This window comes from Balaenoptera musculus, chromosome 11, assembly GCF_009873245.2.
Source record: "Balaenoptera musculus isolate JJ_BM4_2016_0621 chromosome 11, mBalMus1.pri.v3, whole genome shotgun sequence".
Classification (NCBI taxonomy): domain Eukaryota; kingdom Metazoa; phylum Chordata; class Mammalia; order Artiodactyla; family Balaenopteridae; genus Balaenoptera; species Balaenoptera musculus.
The window spans coordinates 20,599,269-20,616,435 of record NC_045795.1 but is presented as its reverse complement, the minus strand read 5'-3'; the positions used below and the strand labels follow the sequence as shown (position 1 = coordinate 20,616,435).

Sequence of the window (17,167 nt, the reverse complement as noted above, 5' to 3'; positions counted from 1 at the left end):
AATTGTATCATCTTGTGGTATATACACAATGGCATATTACTCAGCTATGAGGAAAAAGGACATCCTGCCTTTTGCAACAGCATGGATGGATACTGAGCACATTATGCTGAATCAGATAAGCCAGACAGAGACAGACAAGTACAGTATGATATCACTTATATGTGGAATCTTTAAAATCAAACATGTAAAAAAACCACAGAGAGTAAAACAGTGGTTACCAGGGGATGGAGGGTAGGGAGTAACATTGATGGTATTTAAGGGTACAAATTTGTACCAAGTACTAAAATAGCCATAGAGATTTAATGTACAGTTTATTGAACATAGGCAACAATATTGTACTAAGTATATAATGTGATAAATATCATCACAACGGCAACCATTTTACAATATATAAATGTATCAAAGTAACACGAGATGTACACCTTAAATTTACACAATATTACATGTCAAATTTATCCAATTAAAAATTGTATCATCTCATTATGCAAATTTGGTCTCCAATTATTGATGACACATGTTAGCGACACTCACAGTGGGTCAAATGGGGAAGCAGTGTGGGAGTCATCAGGGGTACCAGAAGCCAGGTTCTCAGGTGCAGCAGAGGATGCCAGAAGGACACAGCTCCGAGGTGACCCACATCTGTAGTAGCTCCAACAATGATGGCAATAAACCACATAGCAACCACTTGCTGAGCACCAGGCACGTACAGTCTATTGAATCCTTACAGATCCTTGATGAAGGTGCTGCTGCCGCGCTGCTGTTGTCATTGTTCTTATTAACAGCAGATGGGAAACTGAAACACACAAATTTGTTCCTGGTAGCACTCAGCACATTAGGTAAATCACAAGCCTGGATTTGAACTTAGATATGCCTAGCTCCAAATCCAGCGCTCTTAAATTGGCAAACAGTGAGTACTCCAGATCCTAAATAATAAACATTTCCACGCCTTAGGCACAGTACACCTGTTGTATTGAGCCAAGAGTAGGTAATGATCCTCCTTATACCCCATCCAGATGGAATGGCCCAGCTTCTGTTTGCCTGTTGCCCACTTTTTAAATGTTTCAAAGAAGTCTCATTTCTCGTGGCTGACACCTTGGATAACATATCACCCTGTAGGTGAAAAACAGTCATCAGGAGAGAAGAACGCAATGGCCACCATGACAGAATTGAGTCCCACGGCAGGGAAGTACTCCCAAGATGTACAAGGGGATGAGAAGCTCAGTCCTGGGAAAGGTAAACTCAACCTCGACTATGTGGTTTTAGGATTTTATGGTGGATTTTTACAATATTGTAATACAAAGAAATGAATTCATGTCTTTTAAGGTGTTTAATTGTTTTTAAAAATCAAGTACTATTAATGTACATTTCTAAAAAAGTATTTTATTTTTGATGATTACCTCCTAATCTTAATCCATATGCACTTGCGTTCTTGATAAATACTACCAAATCGTCTACACATAGTATTGTGTATTCTGCTTGTTATTGCATGTAATATTGTAAGCATAATTGTATTGCTTAATTAAGTAAAGTACAAAAAGTTATTTACAGAAACCTCAAAAAATCAAGATATGAAAAAAGATGTTACTAAGCTTAATGTAACCACTGTAATTTGTTTTTATTGCCTTCCCTTACATGTATATTTTATATAGTTCTGTGCTGTATATATTATGTTGTATGTTTTAGACCACACATAGTTTTCAATTTGCTTTATAATACAATCATTATTCTTAAAGGATACATATTATTATTCCAATATATCCAATAGATAAAGTATTATTTACCTGAAAAATCCCTGTGATTGGATATTTAAGTTGTGGGGTTTTGGGGGTTTTTGCTTACCTATCATACAGATAGATTAATTGATAGATATAGTTATATAGATATAACATATTGTATATGTTATCTATAATATATCTATATATATATATATATATATATATCTCATGATATCCTGTAACATAACACTTGTCTACAGTTCAAATTATTACTTCCTCAGGGCTTTTTCCTAAGAAAAATAAAAATTTTAAGCAATGGTTATAAATATTTCATTTCCATTGGCCACTATGAAGACCTTAGTTTTTAATCTGAAAAATAGTGTGGCCACATAGAGAATTTTGAGCAGAAAATGGCGTGATCAAATTTATGGTATGACTAGAGCACTCCAAATGCTGTAATGAGAGTAGACTGGAACAGGAAGTCAAGTTGAAGGCTATTGCAAAAATCTAGGCAAGAGATGTTGGTAGCTAGAACCACATGGAAGAGGCTTTAAACAAAAAGATAGCAGTGGCCGAAGTGGTTGAATTCTACATATATTTTGAATGTAAAGAAAGCAGTATGTTCTAGATAGATTGGATGTAGGCTGTGAAAGAAAGAAATCAAGGATAAATTGCAAAGTGTTTGGAAGGATGGAATTTCTATCACCTGAGTTGGGAAGGAATTCGGGTGGAGCAAGATTGGGAGGGGGAACTTAGGCGTTTAGTTTTGGATCTATTAAGTTTGATTTGTTGATTAGTTGATCAATTGATTTTTAGTAGAGCAAAAAATGATGCATTTTAAATCAATGACAACTTCAATTTGACAAAAGGCAGTATTATTATGTTATATATTGAGTTTTTAAATTTTAAGACATGAGATGTACCAACATTATTTTTCATGTATCTTAACTAGACACGGGAAACAAATAACTTTTTTTTTTTTTTTTTTTGGCTGTGTTGGGTCTTCGTCTCTGTGCGAGGGCTTTCTCCAGTTGCGGAGAGCGCGGGCCTCTCACTATCGCGGCCTCTCCCGCCGCGGAGCACAGGCTCCAGTCGCGCAGGCTCAGTAGCCGTGGCTCACGAGCCCAGCCGCTCCGCGGCACGCGGGATCCTCCCAGACCAGGGCTCGAACCCGCGTCCCCTGAATTGGCAGGCAGACTCCCAACCACTGCGCCACCAGGGAAGCCCACAAATAACTTTTAAGGACACACGTAGTAGCCTGTAGGGAACGCTTAATATGCAGCAAGCACCAGACTAAGCCGTTTAAATACAGCCTCTAGTGGATCTTTCAGCAATCTCCTGAGGCAGGTGTTCACCCCACCCATTTGTGAGCCATTAGTCTCCTGGTTTGCTGATACTCGCTTTCTGTAGCCTTTGGCCTCTAGGATCCCAAAGCAAGTTGGGGAGATCAGAGGCCAAAGAACTGATAAATTATTAGTTGATTTGATTGACATAGGAAGTCATCACCCAGCCCTGAAAAAGAAAGGAAGACCTTTACAAAGATATTATTTTTTAGCTCCTCGCTCTAATTACAGTACACTTACCAGTTTCTTCCAAATTCTTCCTTCCCCACTACATTCACTACAAGATTTGTGTTCTACTTAAGGAGAAGAGAGTATGGTCTTGAGGGAAAGGCTCTTTTGTAAACCTCAAGGCACCTCTTTTCTTGAAGTTTTGAAGACTTCTTGATGATGCATGGTGTTGTTCTCCTCTCCTACACCATACAGCCATACAAACCCCATAGATGAGTGCACTTGGGTTGTGGCAAAGGTATTCTCATGGAATCATCTGGGACAAAATAAAAGCCACCACACACATGCAGTGCAGTGGTTAAGAGCAGAGACACTTGAGCTACACTATTAGCTGACCGCTCTGCACCTGTAAAATTGGAATAGTAGTAGTAGCTGCTTCATAGGATTATTGTGAGGATTAAATGAGTTAATTCTCAGTCATCATGTTACATAACCTATCAGAAACATCTGACACACCTACTGACTCCCTCCTCCCTGTAGCTCTTTTCCCCTTGGCTTCCAGGACACCACACTTTCCTGGTTTTCTTCCTACCCCACTGACCATTCCTTTTCAGTTTCCATTGCCAGTTTCTTCCCATTTATCCAACCTCTAAGCATTGGAGAGCCCTAGAGTCAGTCCTTGGTTATCTTCCCTATTTATTCTCATTCCCTAAATACCATGGCTTCAAGTATCATCTTGAAGGTTATTAACTCCCAGTGTTTTGCCTCAGCCTCTACCTCTCTTCTAAACTCTAGAGTTTTATATGCAACAACATTCTCAACATCTCTTGGGTGCTTTTTAATAAGCTCTTTATCACCCCCACTGCCCCTGCTTTTTCTGCAGAACTCTCTTCCTCATTGAACAGCAACTCCATTCTTCCAGCTGTTTAGGACAAGAAACTCTCCAATGCCCTTCCCTCACCCATCTGTAAAATTGAAACCAAGATTCAGTTATTCCCCTACTGCAGTCTATCTAGGATCTTATCACATCTTAGTTCCTCTACTGCTACCACCCTAGTTCACGGTTCTTCACTTCTTTTCTGGATTGTTGCAATAGTTTCTTCCTGGCAACAGCCATCTTTCCTGGAAGTACAAAAACAGATTATTTTAATTTTGTGCTCATTTCTTTTTCTGTTATTTTTTCACTTTCACTATATTTTTTCATAGTTTGTCAGTGTCAATTTTTCTCTAATGAGAAAATCTTTCTAGAGGTTTAATTTCAAAATTTAAATGAAAGTTTGCCCTCACTGACTGAGACATATGAGAAGAATAATAAATCTACACCAATGAACAACTCCTTCAATGTTTAAAATTTACATTATATATGTATATAATATAGTACATATAGTATAAATTATATAATTTAAATATGTATACTATGCATATTTCATTTATATGTATATATTTACTTGTAATATATATATTCTATATATCCATATCTATATATATTTAAATATGAGTAATTTCATCAACCATAGAATACAATAACCTAGGAATGGGAGAGACAAAATTGCAGGAAGAACAGAACACCCCAGAGCAAGTCAGGGTCTATAAAGCTGTGGTATAAAACACCCTTTGACTCAACTCAGTCATTTTCTGCTTTTGTAATCTTTCTTTCCCAAAACCGATAGAAGTGCCATTTAAATCATCAGGTGATACCTTTCTGTATTATAACTTGTGGAAAATAAATGATGGTTCAATAAAGAAAGCACTAATATAATGCCATAATATTTCCAGCTCCAAGCTTATGTTCCACTCGCTATGGAATAGCCTTCATCACACATCTCTGCAACTTCATAATAATGGCACAAAATGTTATCATGAACATCACCATGGTAACCATGGCCAACAGCACAAACCATCAGTCCCAGTTTAACAGGTCCACTGAGGGGCTGCCTGTTGACTCATTTGATGACCCAAATAATTCCCCAAAAAGTCTTCCTGCGGGGGTAAGCAATGCAAGATTTAAGTTGTGTTCTTGTTTTTGCTATTTGTTTGTTTGGATATTTATTTTTTCTAGAGTTTATATGTTAAGAAGTTTTAATTGAGGAAATAGTGATTTGAAAGCAAGTGGAAGATCTAAAGAGGCTTCTTAAGTTATGAAACAGCCTTCCTGTAAATGGCTTACGAAAGCATTCTCTGTTTCTTTAAGGCCCCTGTGTATGATTGGAGCCCTCAAATCCAGGGCATCATCTTCAGTTCTATCAACTATGGCATGATCCTGACACTGGCTCCCAGTGGATACCTGGCTGGAAGAGTAGGAACAAAGCGAGTGGTTGGTGCTGCTCTGTTTGGATCCTCATTTCTCGTTCTCTTCACCCCTCTGGCAGCTGACCTTGGACTAGGTTTCCTCATTGCAACTCGAATACTTCAGGGCGTGAGCCTGGTACCCAGACATTTTATAAATATGTGCTGGATATGAATTTCTCTATGGGACCACATGTCAAGAACTCTATTTTTATTTCAGGGGTTACGCTATGGGGGTCAGTTTGCACTCTGGGAAAGATGGAGTCCTCCACATGAACGAAGCCGACGCTGAAGCATTGCTTTCTCAGGTAAAAACATAAAACGGAAATAAGTCCACTACAATCCAACATTCTTTCACTGAGTTCTTCGACTTTTTTTATTGCAGGGTTCTTTGTCTTCTGCTCAATGTCAATCAAGTATTTATAAACTAGGGGGATGGGTCCTTTGTGACATGACTTTTAGTTATTTTCCCCAGGTTGTCATTTGTGATTTGATTTTGCTTATAATGCCTTTTGCCATTTTTTAAAAATACATTTTTATGTAGTCAAATTGATCATTCTTTTCTTTTACGGTTTCTGGATTTGAGTCATAGTTAGAAATGTTACAAAAGCATCCAACCATGGCTTTTATCAAATATGTATGATTTCATTTTTTATATTTAAATTTTTGACATATTGGAGTTTATACTAGTGTTCAGTGTGAGGCATGAACCCAACTTAACCTTCTTTGGAATTGCTCTCAGTTGTCCTGAGAACTACTTTCTGATAATGATCTGTCTGGACAGTGTACCTGGAATGAATATTCTGGAGGAAGAAAGCTTCAGTTACATTGAGTGAAAATGAAAAATGGAAAGAGTAGGGCTAACAAACTGGAAATTGCCAAAGTATGGGTGCTGGGTAAGAAAAGAAGGGTAGGAGAGCCAGGGATTCTTCAATTCCAGAAAACGAGTCACGTGCACACACACACACACTCTGCCTGACCTTATGCCTCTCTAGAGCACTTCACAACCCTGGAGGATTAGTCTTTGTCATCAGAGCTCATATCCACTGATAGGGGAATGGAGGCTCCAGTCTGGACTAAGGAAACTCACTTTGGTTATCACAGCTGACTAAGGGATATCCTCAAATATAAATAAGGATTGGCTTTCCCAAATCCTCAAACATTTGAAGGAAATCAAGAGCATGAAAGAGAGAAACCAAACTCAAAAACTGCAAGAGCTAACCCAAATGAAAAAGAAATTAATAAAGGAATTGAAAGAAGATTTTAAATAATTAACAAATAACATCAGAGAGATCCACGGGAATATGTGTAGATGATATTCATTTTAAAAGAACATACTGCTATAAAAAACAGTTGTTGCTGGGACTTCCCTGGTGGCACAGTGGTTAAGAATCCACCTGCCAATGCAGGGGACACAGGTCCAAGCCCTGGCCTGATTTTTTTTTTTTTAACTGTGAGATCAGGAAAGCCCTTTTAAGCAAAGGAGTAAATCTAGAAGTCATTACAGAGGAAACTTACAGATCTGACCCCATGAAAACTCACAACTGCTAGATTACAAAAGACACCATAAACAAAGTTTAAATTGGGAGAATAGAATTGCAGCCAGCATGACAGACAGAGGGTTATTATTCACAACACATAAAGATTCTATAAATTAAGACAAAGTTAAACAAGTGAAAGAAACAAAAAAAAGATGATGAACAGTTCACAAAAGAAATAAAAATGAAAAAAATGTTCAACTTCACTATAAAAAGAAAAAATGATATACTGTTTTGCATTCATATTTGGAAAACTATTTAGGAGCTTTGAGGATGTCCAATGTTGTCAAGAGATGAGGAAAACAATCTTTGTTGTCAGTTTAATTTAGTATGGACTTTTAGCAGGATACTTCAGCAGTTCTGTCAAAAAATGCACAGTCTTTGGTTTAGCAAGCCTACTTCTTTAAGTTCAGAAGTGATAATTAAGTTTATGTTCATAAATAACAACTAGGTAGAATCTACAGTGACATGGAAATATTTACAAGACCAATTGTTAAAATATAAATGTCACAGGACAATAGGTACATTATGGTCCTGCTTATTTAAAATTAATAATAACTCACATACATATATATAAAAGTTGACAAGTTGATGTTAATGTTCATCTGGAAAATTAAAAAAAACATAATAGTCTAGTTTTGAAGAAGTTGTAAAGGGAAATGTTCCTCACTATTTATGAGAATACTCGGTAAAGCCATGGAAATTAAAACAGTGTTATTAACACATTAATAGACAAATCTATCTTTCTGTCTACATATTACATAAATGCATTTACCAAGAGATGCATGTATGTATAGATATACATTATGTATGTGTGCAGAGAGGAAAATGTATGCAATTATACATCATATAATAAATTGTAGCTGTTCATTAACATTCGAGTGGGGATGGATTGGGGGGCATGTGAGGGGAACCTTTGTTCTTTGCACTAATTTACTTTTACAATAGCATATGTTATATGAATTGTGTAATTAAAAATTAAAATAGCATAAAAGGAAGCATGGTTGTCATCTGCAATGTTACTAGGGAACTGCCAGAAAAATGGATCCTCAGGAGAACATATGAACTCAATCACAAGTTTGAAGTTCATATATTCTACTATGCTTATCTCTTTGTGGTGATACTGCTCTGTAACATGTCATCTGTCATTCTATAGGCATCTATCAGATGGCAGTCCAGAGCCCCACAGCTTATTCTCTCTTTGCAGGAATGATGCCGGGAAGCTGCATTGCCATCCTCCTGGGTGGCATCATCAGTCAAGCCCTCAGGTGACCTTTTGTCTTCTATATCTTTGGTAAGCTGCTGTCTCCCCACTCTTAGGTTTTCATATTCAGGGAGATTCTTCTGAGTATCTATCTGTGTGTACTTTTCTGGAGGAAATGAATCAAGACAGAAAGATCCTAGTAAAAGAAAATGTCTTAATATAATAGTAGGGAAGAATTAACTTATACCATCAAAGGATTTGGAAGTCCTCCTGCCTATGATGCTGTTAACCTGCCATGATGCATTATTAACACAAAGTGATTGGGCAAAATCTGCTGCCCTAGCAGGCAGTAGGGGACAGACTTGCAGAGCGGTGGTTTGTGAGAGACAGAAGAATCAGAGTTGAGGAGATGGAGGTAAGAGCCCTGAGAAAGTAAGGCAGGTAGAGCTCACAGGAAAGAGTGCCTAACAGGAGACAACTGTACACAGAGAAAACCCTGGCTATCTGCAGAGTCCCCCTTGATACTCAGCAGAGCACTGATTAGAATACCTGTGTGGAGACATCATCTGAGGCCGGTGGGGGGGGCATGGGGTGCCGGAAATCATTGGAAAAAATTAAGAATAGTGTCCAGTACTTATAGAGAATCAGGGATAGTGCCTGTTTCCACAAGACAGAATGAAAAAATGTATAATTCTTGGGCCATTGGGCAGAATACTGATAAATGTCTTTCCTCAATAGTGAGAAATAATTAGCTCTAGAGGACATACTGTTGTGGATCCCTCTAACAAATGATGATGACCAGACCCAAAGGGTCAGTGTTTCCATGTAATTTAACTGTACCCCAAAACAAAGCTCAAAAATATTTATAGGAATACAAAAATATTCAGCACCCAACAAGATAATAATTCGTAATGTCTGGCTCAAAGCATAAGTTACCAGGTATGGACAAAGGCAGGAAAACACAATCCATAATAAGGAGAATAATCAATCAATCAAAACCAACCCAGAACTGACACAAATGTTAGAACTAGCACACAAGAATAGTTACTATAACTATAACATAACTTTATTTGTTCAAAATTTAAGTAGACACATGCAAAATATATTTTTTAAGACCCTAAATCAAACTTCTAGAGATAAAAACTACAATATGGGGCTTCCCTGGTGGCGCAGTGGTTGAGAGTCTGCCTGCCGATGCAGGGGACATGGGTTCGAGCCCTGGTCTGGGAAGATCCCACATGCCGTGGAGCAACTAGGCCCGTGAGCCACAACTACTGAGCCTGCGCATCTGGAGCCTGTGCTCCGCAACAAGAGAGGTCGCGACAGTGAGAGGCTCGCGAATCGCGATGAAGAGTGGCCCCCGCTTGCTGTAACTAGAGAAAGCCCTCGCACAGAAACGAAGACCCAAGACAGCCATAAATAAATAAATAAATAAGTGAAATTCTTTAAAAAAAAAAAAAAAACTACAATATAAGGATTGAATTAATGACAGATGATACAACAGAAGAAAAGATTAATGAACTTAAAAGTAACAATAGAAACCATCCAGAATGACCTACACAGAGAAAAAAGTAATAATAAAATGAGAACATAAGTAAGGTGTGTAGTGCCCAAAGGAGAGGAGTGGGATGGGGGAACAGAAACCTTTGAAGAAATGATGGCTGAAAGTTTTCCAAGTTTGTTGGAAACTATAAACTCACAGATCCAAAAAAGTCAATGAATCTCAAGCACAGGAAATATGAAGAAATCTGTACCAAGTTATACCATAATAAAATGGCTCAAAACCAGTGATAAAGATGAAATCTTAAAAGCAGCCAAAGTTTAAAAATAGAGAGAGAAGAACAAAGATATGATGACTGCAGCTTTCCCATCAGAAGCAATAAAAGCAAGAAAGCAGTGGAACAACATCTTTCAAATACTGCAAGAAAAAAGAAAAAAAAATCTGTTAACATAGAATTCTAGAGACAAAGAAAAACTTTTCAGAAACAAAGGCAAAATAAGGACATTTTTAGACATACAAAAGTTGAAAGAATCAGAAATTTAAATTAAACAGAACAATACCATTTTCAATAGCATCAAAAAATATGTAACAGTGCTAAATCTGACAAAAGATGTGAAACATGCACTGAAAACTAAATTATCATGAAAATAAAAAGATCCTAGAATAGCCAATTTTGGAAATTAATGACAAAGTTCTAAGACTAACACAGTCTGATGTCAAGGTATATTATAAAATTACAGTCATCAAGACATTGTGGTATTGGCATAGAGAAAAACAGATCAGCGAAACAGAATACAGTCATAAATAGACATACACATAAATGATAAACTGATTTTTGATAAAGATGCAAAAGCAATTCAATGGAGAAAGGAGAGTCTTTTTAACACATGGTGCTCAAAAAAAAAAAAGAAAAAGAATTTTGATCCATATCTTGCAATCTATACAAAAACTCAAAATGAATGTTGGATGTAATTGTAAGATCTGAAATTATCATTCTTTTAAAAGAAAACATATGAGAAAATCTTTGTTCTTTATTTAGGCAAAGATTTCTTAGCTATGACACCAAAGGCTTGATCCATAAAATAACAAGTTGATAGATTGGATTTCATCCAAAAGACATTATTAGAATAATAAAGAGACAAGTTGAGATGGAGAGAAAATACTTGCAAAACACATATACAATAAGGACTTTTATCCAGAGTGTGTAAATAATTCTCAAAACTCAATAACAAAACAAAAACCCAGTTTAAAAATGGGCAAAGACACCGCACTAAAGAGGATAGGGAGAGGGAAAATAAGCATGTGAAAAGGTGGTCAGCTCAACATCCTTAGTCATTAGGGAAATGCAAATAAAAGCAATGAGCTACCTCTGCACACCTATTAGAATGGCTAATTGTGACATAATAAGAAATATATATGTATGGTTTCTGCCACCAGTTCCTGACCCAGAGCTCCTAAAACTCTTGTAATTTCGTGGTGAGTGGTGGGGATGATAGGAGCTCTAAGCAGAGTTCCTAAATCCCTTGGAATTTCTTGAGTTATAGGAACATCTTTTGTCTAATGAGGTGACTCTTGGTAGCCTCCTGGATAGCTTCAGGCTAGAGGCCACCAGAAAGACCAAGCCGTGATTATAAGCTTGGAACTTTTAACCCCACCCTCCATCCTCCCAGGAGGAGAGGGTGCATCAGATTGTGTTAATAATCAATTATACCGACATGATACAGCCTGCATAAAAATCCGTAAACTGTGGGGTTCTAAGAGCCTCCAGGTTGGTGAACACATCCACGTGCTGGGACGGTAGCATATCCCCAACTCCACAGGGTCAGAAACTCCTGCACTCAGGACCCTTCCAGACCTCACCCTATGTATCTCTTCATCTGGGTGTTCATCAGTATCCTTTATCACATTTTTTATAATAAACCAGTAAAGACAAATGAATATTTCCCTGACTTTTGTGAGCTGTTCCAGCAAATTATCAGACTAAGAGGGAGTTGTGGGAACCTCTGAATTTGTAGTAAAGTTGAACAGAAGTGTGGGTAATTTGAGGACTCACTACTTGCAATTAGTATCTGAAGTAGGGGGCAGCCTGTGTGACTGAGCGCTTACTCTGTAGGGTCTGTGCTAATGCCAGATAGTGTCAGAACTGAGCTAAACTGTAGGATGCCAGGTTGGTGTCTCTAGAGAATTAGAGAATTTCTTAGTGTGAAAACCCCACACATTTGGTGTCAGAAGGGTTGTGAGTAGAGAAATAGTTTTCCTTTATTAGTATTAAAAAGGTTGAGATATCAAGTTTAGTGCCATTCCTAGGGTCTGTGATTTTTGTGCACACAAATAATCAAGAAATATAAAGGAATAGGTTCTCGAAAGCTGTGATATTCATGTGAATATTTTGAGAAATGGGAAGAAGATATTAAGAGCAAGAGCTTTTCCCAGGAACCATATCAGAAAATATCCCAATGTAAAAGAAATTCACACAGAAGTTTGCCAATTTTACCTCTGCTTGCAGAAGGTGTTGGCTGTGTCTCCTGCCTTCTCTGGTTTGTTTTGATTTACGATGACCCCGTCACTCACCCATGGATAAACATCACAGAGAAAGAATACATCATGGGCTTCCCTGGTGGCGCAGTGGTTGAGAATCTGCCTGTTAATGAAGGGAACACGGGTTTGAGCCCTGGTCTGGGAGGATCCCACATGCCGAGGAGCAGCTAGGCCCGTGAGCCACAATTACTGAGCCTGCGGGTCTGGAGCCTGTGCTCCGCAACAAGAGAGGCCGCGATAGTGAGAGGCCCGCGCACCACGATGAAGAGTGGCCCCCACTTGCCACAGCTAGAGAAAGCCCTCGCACAGAGATGGAGACCCAACACAGCCATAAATAATAAATAAATAAATAAATAAATTTTTAAAAAACAACTGTCTTTAAAAAAAAAAAAAAAAGAATACATCATATCCTCCTTGGCCCAACAGGTACACATAAAAACTCTGACCTTCTCCAGAGATCTTGTATCAGCATCTGGATTTATCAGGGTGACTAAGAACGTGTGAGCATGTCTCAGATCTTACTATTCTAATCAATAAATTTGTTTTCAGGTCAGCTTTTCTAAGCAGCCTCTTCCCATCAAACCTATGGTCAGATCTCTACCCCTCTGGTCCTTGTGTTTTTGCTGTTTCAGCCATCAATGGTTAATTAACGTAATGGTTGTATACACACCAACTTAATCAGCTCTGTGTTCAATGTTGATATCTGAGATGTGAGTATATTTCCCTCCACCCGTTTCTCCTGTTTGCATGACTCTCGAATTACTCTGCCTTCACAAATCGTCCCATCTAGAAAAATTTATCTTTTATTACCAAGAGATAATGTAACAGTCATGTGAGTAGCTTTTCTGAGGGTATGATGGAAGAGGCTACTGATTTTCTTAGGAAAGTATGATTTCAGAGTTGTCGGTATGATTATTAGTGCTTTATCGATACAAGTTGTGATCTCACAGCCTTTATTATGATGGTTTACTCAAGTTTTTCCCCTCAGAGTGGCTTCCTGTCTGCCCTTCCTTTTATTTTTGCCTGGGTCGTTGGCATCCTGGGAGGTTACCTGGCAGATTTCCTTCTGACCAAGAATTTTAGGCTTGTTACAGTGAGGAAAATTGCCACAGTTCTAGGTAAGAACAGGACCAAAAGCTCTGATAATTCACAAGGCATACAACAGCCAAATATGTATCTTGGTTAATTTGTCTGTTCCTGGTTCCATAGGAAGTCTCCCCTCTTCAGCATCCCTTGTGGTTCTGCCATACGTTGCCTCCAGCTATATCACAGCAGTGACCCTTCTGACGCTCTCCTGTGGACTAAGCCTGTTTAGTCAGCCAGGGATCTATATCAATGCCTTAGATATTGCTCCAAGGTAGGACTATAATTTCCAATCTCATTTTCATATTTTCTGAAAAAGATTTAGCCCGCAGCCTTCCGGGAGCCCCAAACTTTGTGAAATTATAAATCATGGGCAAGGACCACTGATAGCCTGTGGTCATTTTTTTCAAGTATGTGGGAGGAGGGTGTTGTTGATTTGTCTCAGTACCTTTCAGTGAATATACACAGAGAGAGTCCTTTTTGACATAATTACTATATGACGGATTCATATGCTAAGCAGGGCTGAAGTGTCTGTGGATCTAGCGTGGAACATTCCTGTCACCCACAGGCATTCCAGCTTTCTCATGGGAGCCTCGAGGGGGTTTGCACAGATATCTGCTATCCTGGCACCCACTGTCAGTGGATTTCTTCTCAGTCAGGTAAAGTTTTCTTGTCAAGGATTCTTAAAACACTCTGCTGAATCCATTCATAAAGGTAATAGCATAAAAAAATGTTTTCACATTTTGGATAATAAAATTAAATTGTGGGTGACTTTGTCATGAAGATCAACTTGGCAAAGAAAAATATAAAAGAATTTCCTTCATGACCTCAATCTTTACTTATTCTGAAACCAAAGCACTCACTAGCGATCCACTGGTAATATCCAGTCTTTGAAATCACACAGCCACATAGATGTCCTGTGAGAAGATGATGAATCCATGCATATATGCAACTTGCCATGTCTTCTGCAACACTTTGAAATTTTCATTTGCATAACCATGCAAAAGCAAAGAGATAGTAAAATCAAATATGTTTAAGTGCCTGATACATGCAGGTATTATTACAGGTATTTCATATGCAGTAATCTCATTTAATTATTGATTCTCCCACCAATTATGAAAATGAAACATTATTATCCTCATTTTCTGATGATTAAAATCTGATAGAATATGTCTTTCCACTAAGAGGATGTAGAATCGGAATTCTCCTAACTTAGACCTGTCTAGCTCCAAAGCTCCAAATCTTCTTCCTGCAAGATTCTTCTTGCACCGCAAGAAGAAATATTATTAGCATATATATAGTCATGATTCGCACAAAAGAGAAAATGTATGGCACTTTGATAAATAGGGACAAATACAATTCTGGAGGTTAATTGTAATGGTCCTTAAGTCCATTTTATGAAGAACATTCTGAATCCATTTTGAAATTCTTTCCACCAAACTATTAAGTTGTGTTCAGGAAATGAACTTCTACATGAAAACCCACTGGTGAAAGTTGTCTTCTAAACTACTAATGAGTTTCATAGAAAAAGGGATGAAAGGGGTAATATTTACTTGAAGTTTTGTCTCCTCAGGACCCTGAATTTGGGTGGAGGAATGTCTTCTCCTTGTCATTTGCCATTAACACATTAGGACTGATCCTCTACCTTATATTTGGAAAAGCAGATGTCCAAGACTGGGCTAAAGAAAGGAAACTCACTCACTTATGAAGGTAAAGAAAAATGATTTCATCTATGGTTATAACCAGAGAAGCACTATTTAAATTTTTTTAATTTTTATTTTATATTGGAGAATAGTTGATTTACAATTTTTTTTAATTTTTATTTTATGTTGGAGTATTAAATTTTTAATTCTATGCCATTTTTCCTTCTTAGTTACCCCACCTTGTACGGAAAGTCATTAGGCACCTTATTTCATAAACGAGAAGCCTTCAGTGATGAAAATACCAACAGAAAAAATTTTCTTTGCTGTAGCTCTTTTCAAATCTGAGATCAGTTCTTTATTTTACTCAGATTTCATTTTGAGAAAAATATAAGATGAATGAAAATTCAAATAAAATGATAGCCAAGAACAAAGTTGTCATCTTCATAGAATTAACAATGGATTCAGAGGAGCTGCTGTATAGGAGCCAGCAGGCTAGATTCACAGTTTTTGAATCTCTAAACAGGAAACTATGTTTTGAAACTTTTAATCAAGGGCAGTAACCTCCCTAGGGCAATGATTCCTCCTATTTGTGAAAATGAATATTAATTTTATATTTGTTGGGCTGGATATTGTCCATGTGTTCCTCCCTTTGTGTGCTCCACTCTCCTGCATCCTGCTCGGGCCCCAGGAGGCTGACCTGAGTGCTTTGCATCCTACACTTCCTTGTCCACTGCCTTCTGCTGGATTTTCAGTGGAGGCAGGAGAGTGAGGATAGGGAGTATTTATCTCTAAAGTCCCTCCTCGTGGGGACTGCAGGTGTCTGATCCTTCCTGTATAGTTCACAGCTCCTAGCAGACAGCCCTCTCCACATAGTCTGGTAATTTCTCTCTTCCCATGTCCCATCAAACCTTTTTTGGCCTTTATGTTGCAGGTTCTGGGATTCTCGAGAATTATCTTGTGGTTTCCTTCCCACCTTCCCAATCCTGTGTAAATTGTCTCATTTAACACTGTCCTCAAATTACCCAATGTGAGTCTGTTATGTTTCTCCTTCTAGGATCCAACTAATTTCAGCAGTTAAGTCATATATAAAGCTCAAAACATGAAATAGTTCAGTATTTCTTTAAATTATAATTTGGGTCATAGGTCATAGCATGTTCAGAGGGGCCAAAACTATGCTCTAGGTTGCTTCCCATGGTGGTCTCTACTGTGTTGAATAGAGATTATAGCCATAAAGTTATTTTGTATAGAAGTGATGTGATGGACGCTAGTTCTGAGTGAAAAATTAGGGCAAGGATATAGAAGGTCAAATTTGAATAAGCAACAGCAATTACTGAGATTTTGCATAGTCTAGAATCTAGGCCCTTGGAACACTAGAGTAAATTAGACACAGTCATTATTGTCCATTCAGATGTGGAAGACAGACATAATAATACATGGCAAGTGCATTGTCCTAGCTACAATAGCAGGGGGACATGCAGGTCATTACAGGAGACCAGATGAGGGGTTCTAATCCTAAGCTGAAGAGCACAGGGGAGATCTCCTTCTGCAAGTAATTCCTGAGCTAAATGTTAAAAGAGGAGTGTTATGGTAGAATTTTCCACATTGGAGCCCAACTTGTACAAAAGCATGAGAAAAAAAAAAAAAAAAGAAGAAGGATTCTGAAGGGAATCACTTGCCTACACGGTCAGTTAGGGAAGGGCAAAAGATTAAGTTAGGGAGGTGGGTGTGACCAGAACATGGAGGTCTTGTTTGCCATGTCAGGGAGCTACAAGCAATAGTGACATGGGCAGATTTTCTCTCTAGGTAGGACACTCTGGCCCAATTCCAGAATCAGGAGGACTAGTTAGTGGTCCACACAGCAGCGGTGAGGACTGGACTAGGGCTGGAAGAGCTGTGATGGAAAGAAGAGAGACATGAATAACGTTTAGGAGGTAGAAGTGAAAGATCATGGCATTTGGTTAGATAGATGCAGGAGAAGAGAGGAGTTAGGGGTCCTGGGCCTCTAACCTGAGATATTGAATAGAGAGTGGTCTGAATAACTAAGCCAGAGAATGCAGGAAGAGTCCTTTTCAGAGGGAAGATAATGAGTTGACTTTGGACATGTATTAGCAGTAATACTGGGATAAACAAGTGGGTGTGTGTATTAGT

The 17,167-nt window shown here is 38.2% G+C and overlaps 1 protein-coding gene across 1 annotated transcript; it reads left to right on the top strand.

Moving 5' to 3' along the window:
• Positions 1–428: 428 nt before the first annotated feature.
• SLC17A3 (solute carrier family 17 member 3) lies at positions 429–15,084 on the top strand. Its single transcript, XM_036869257.1, is given in 13 exon segments — positions 429–1,233; positions 5,003–5,214; positions 5,418–5,651; positions 5,733–5,820; positions 8,258–8,344; positions 12,262–12,356; positions 12,696–12,719; positions 12,843–12,966; positions 12,969–13,003; positions 13,282–13,411; positions 13,503–13,650; positions 13,945–14,035; positions 14,950–15,084. Coding segments are annotated over 13 exon segments (1,623 nt in total). The 5' UTR covers positions 429–1,013.
• The last annotated feature ends 2,083 nt before the right edge of the window (positions 15,085–17,167 follow it).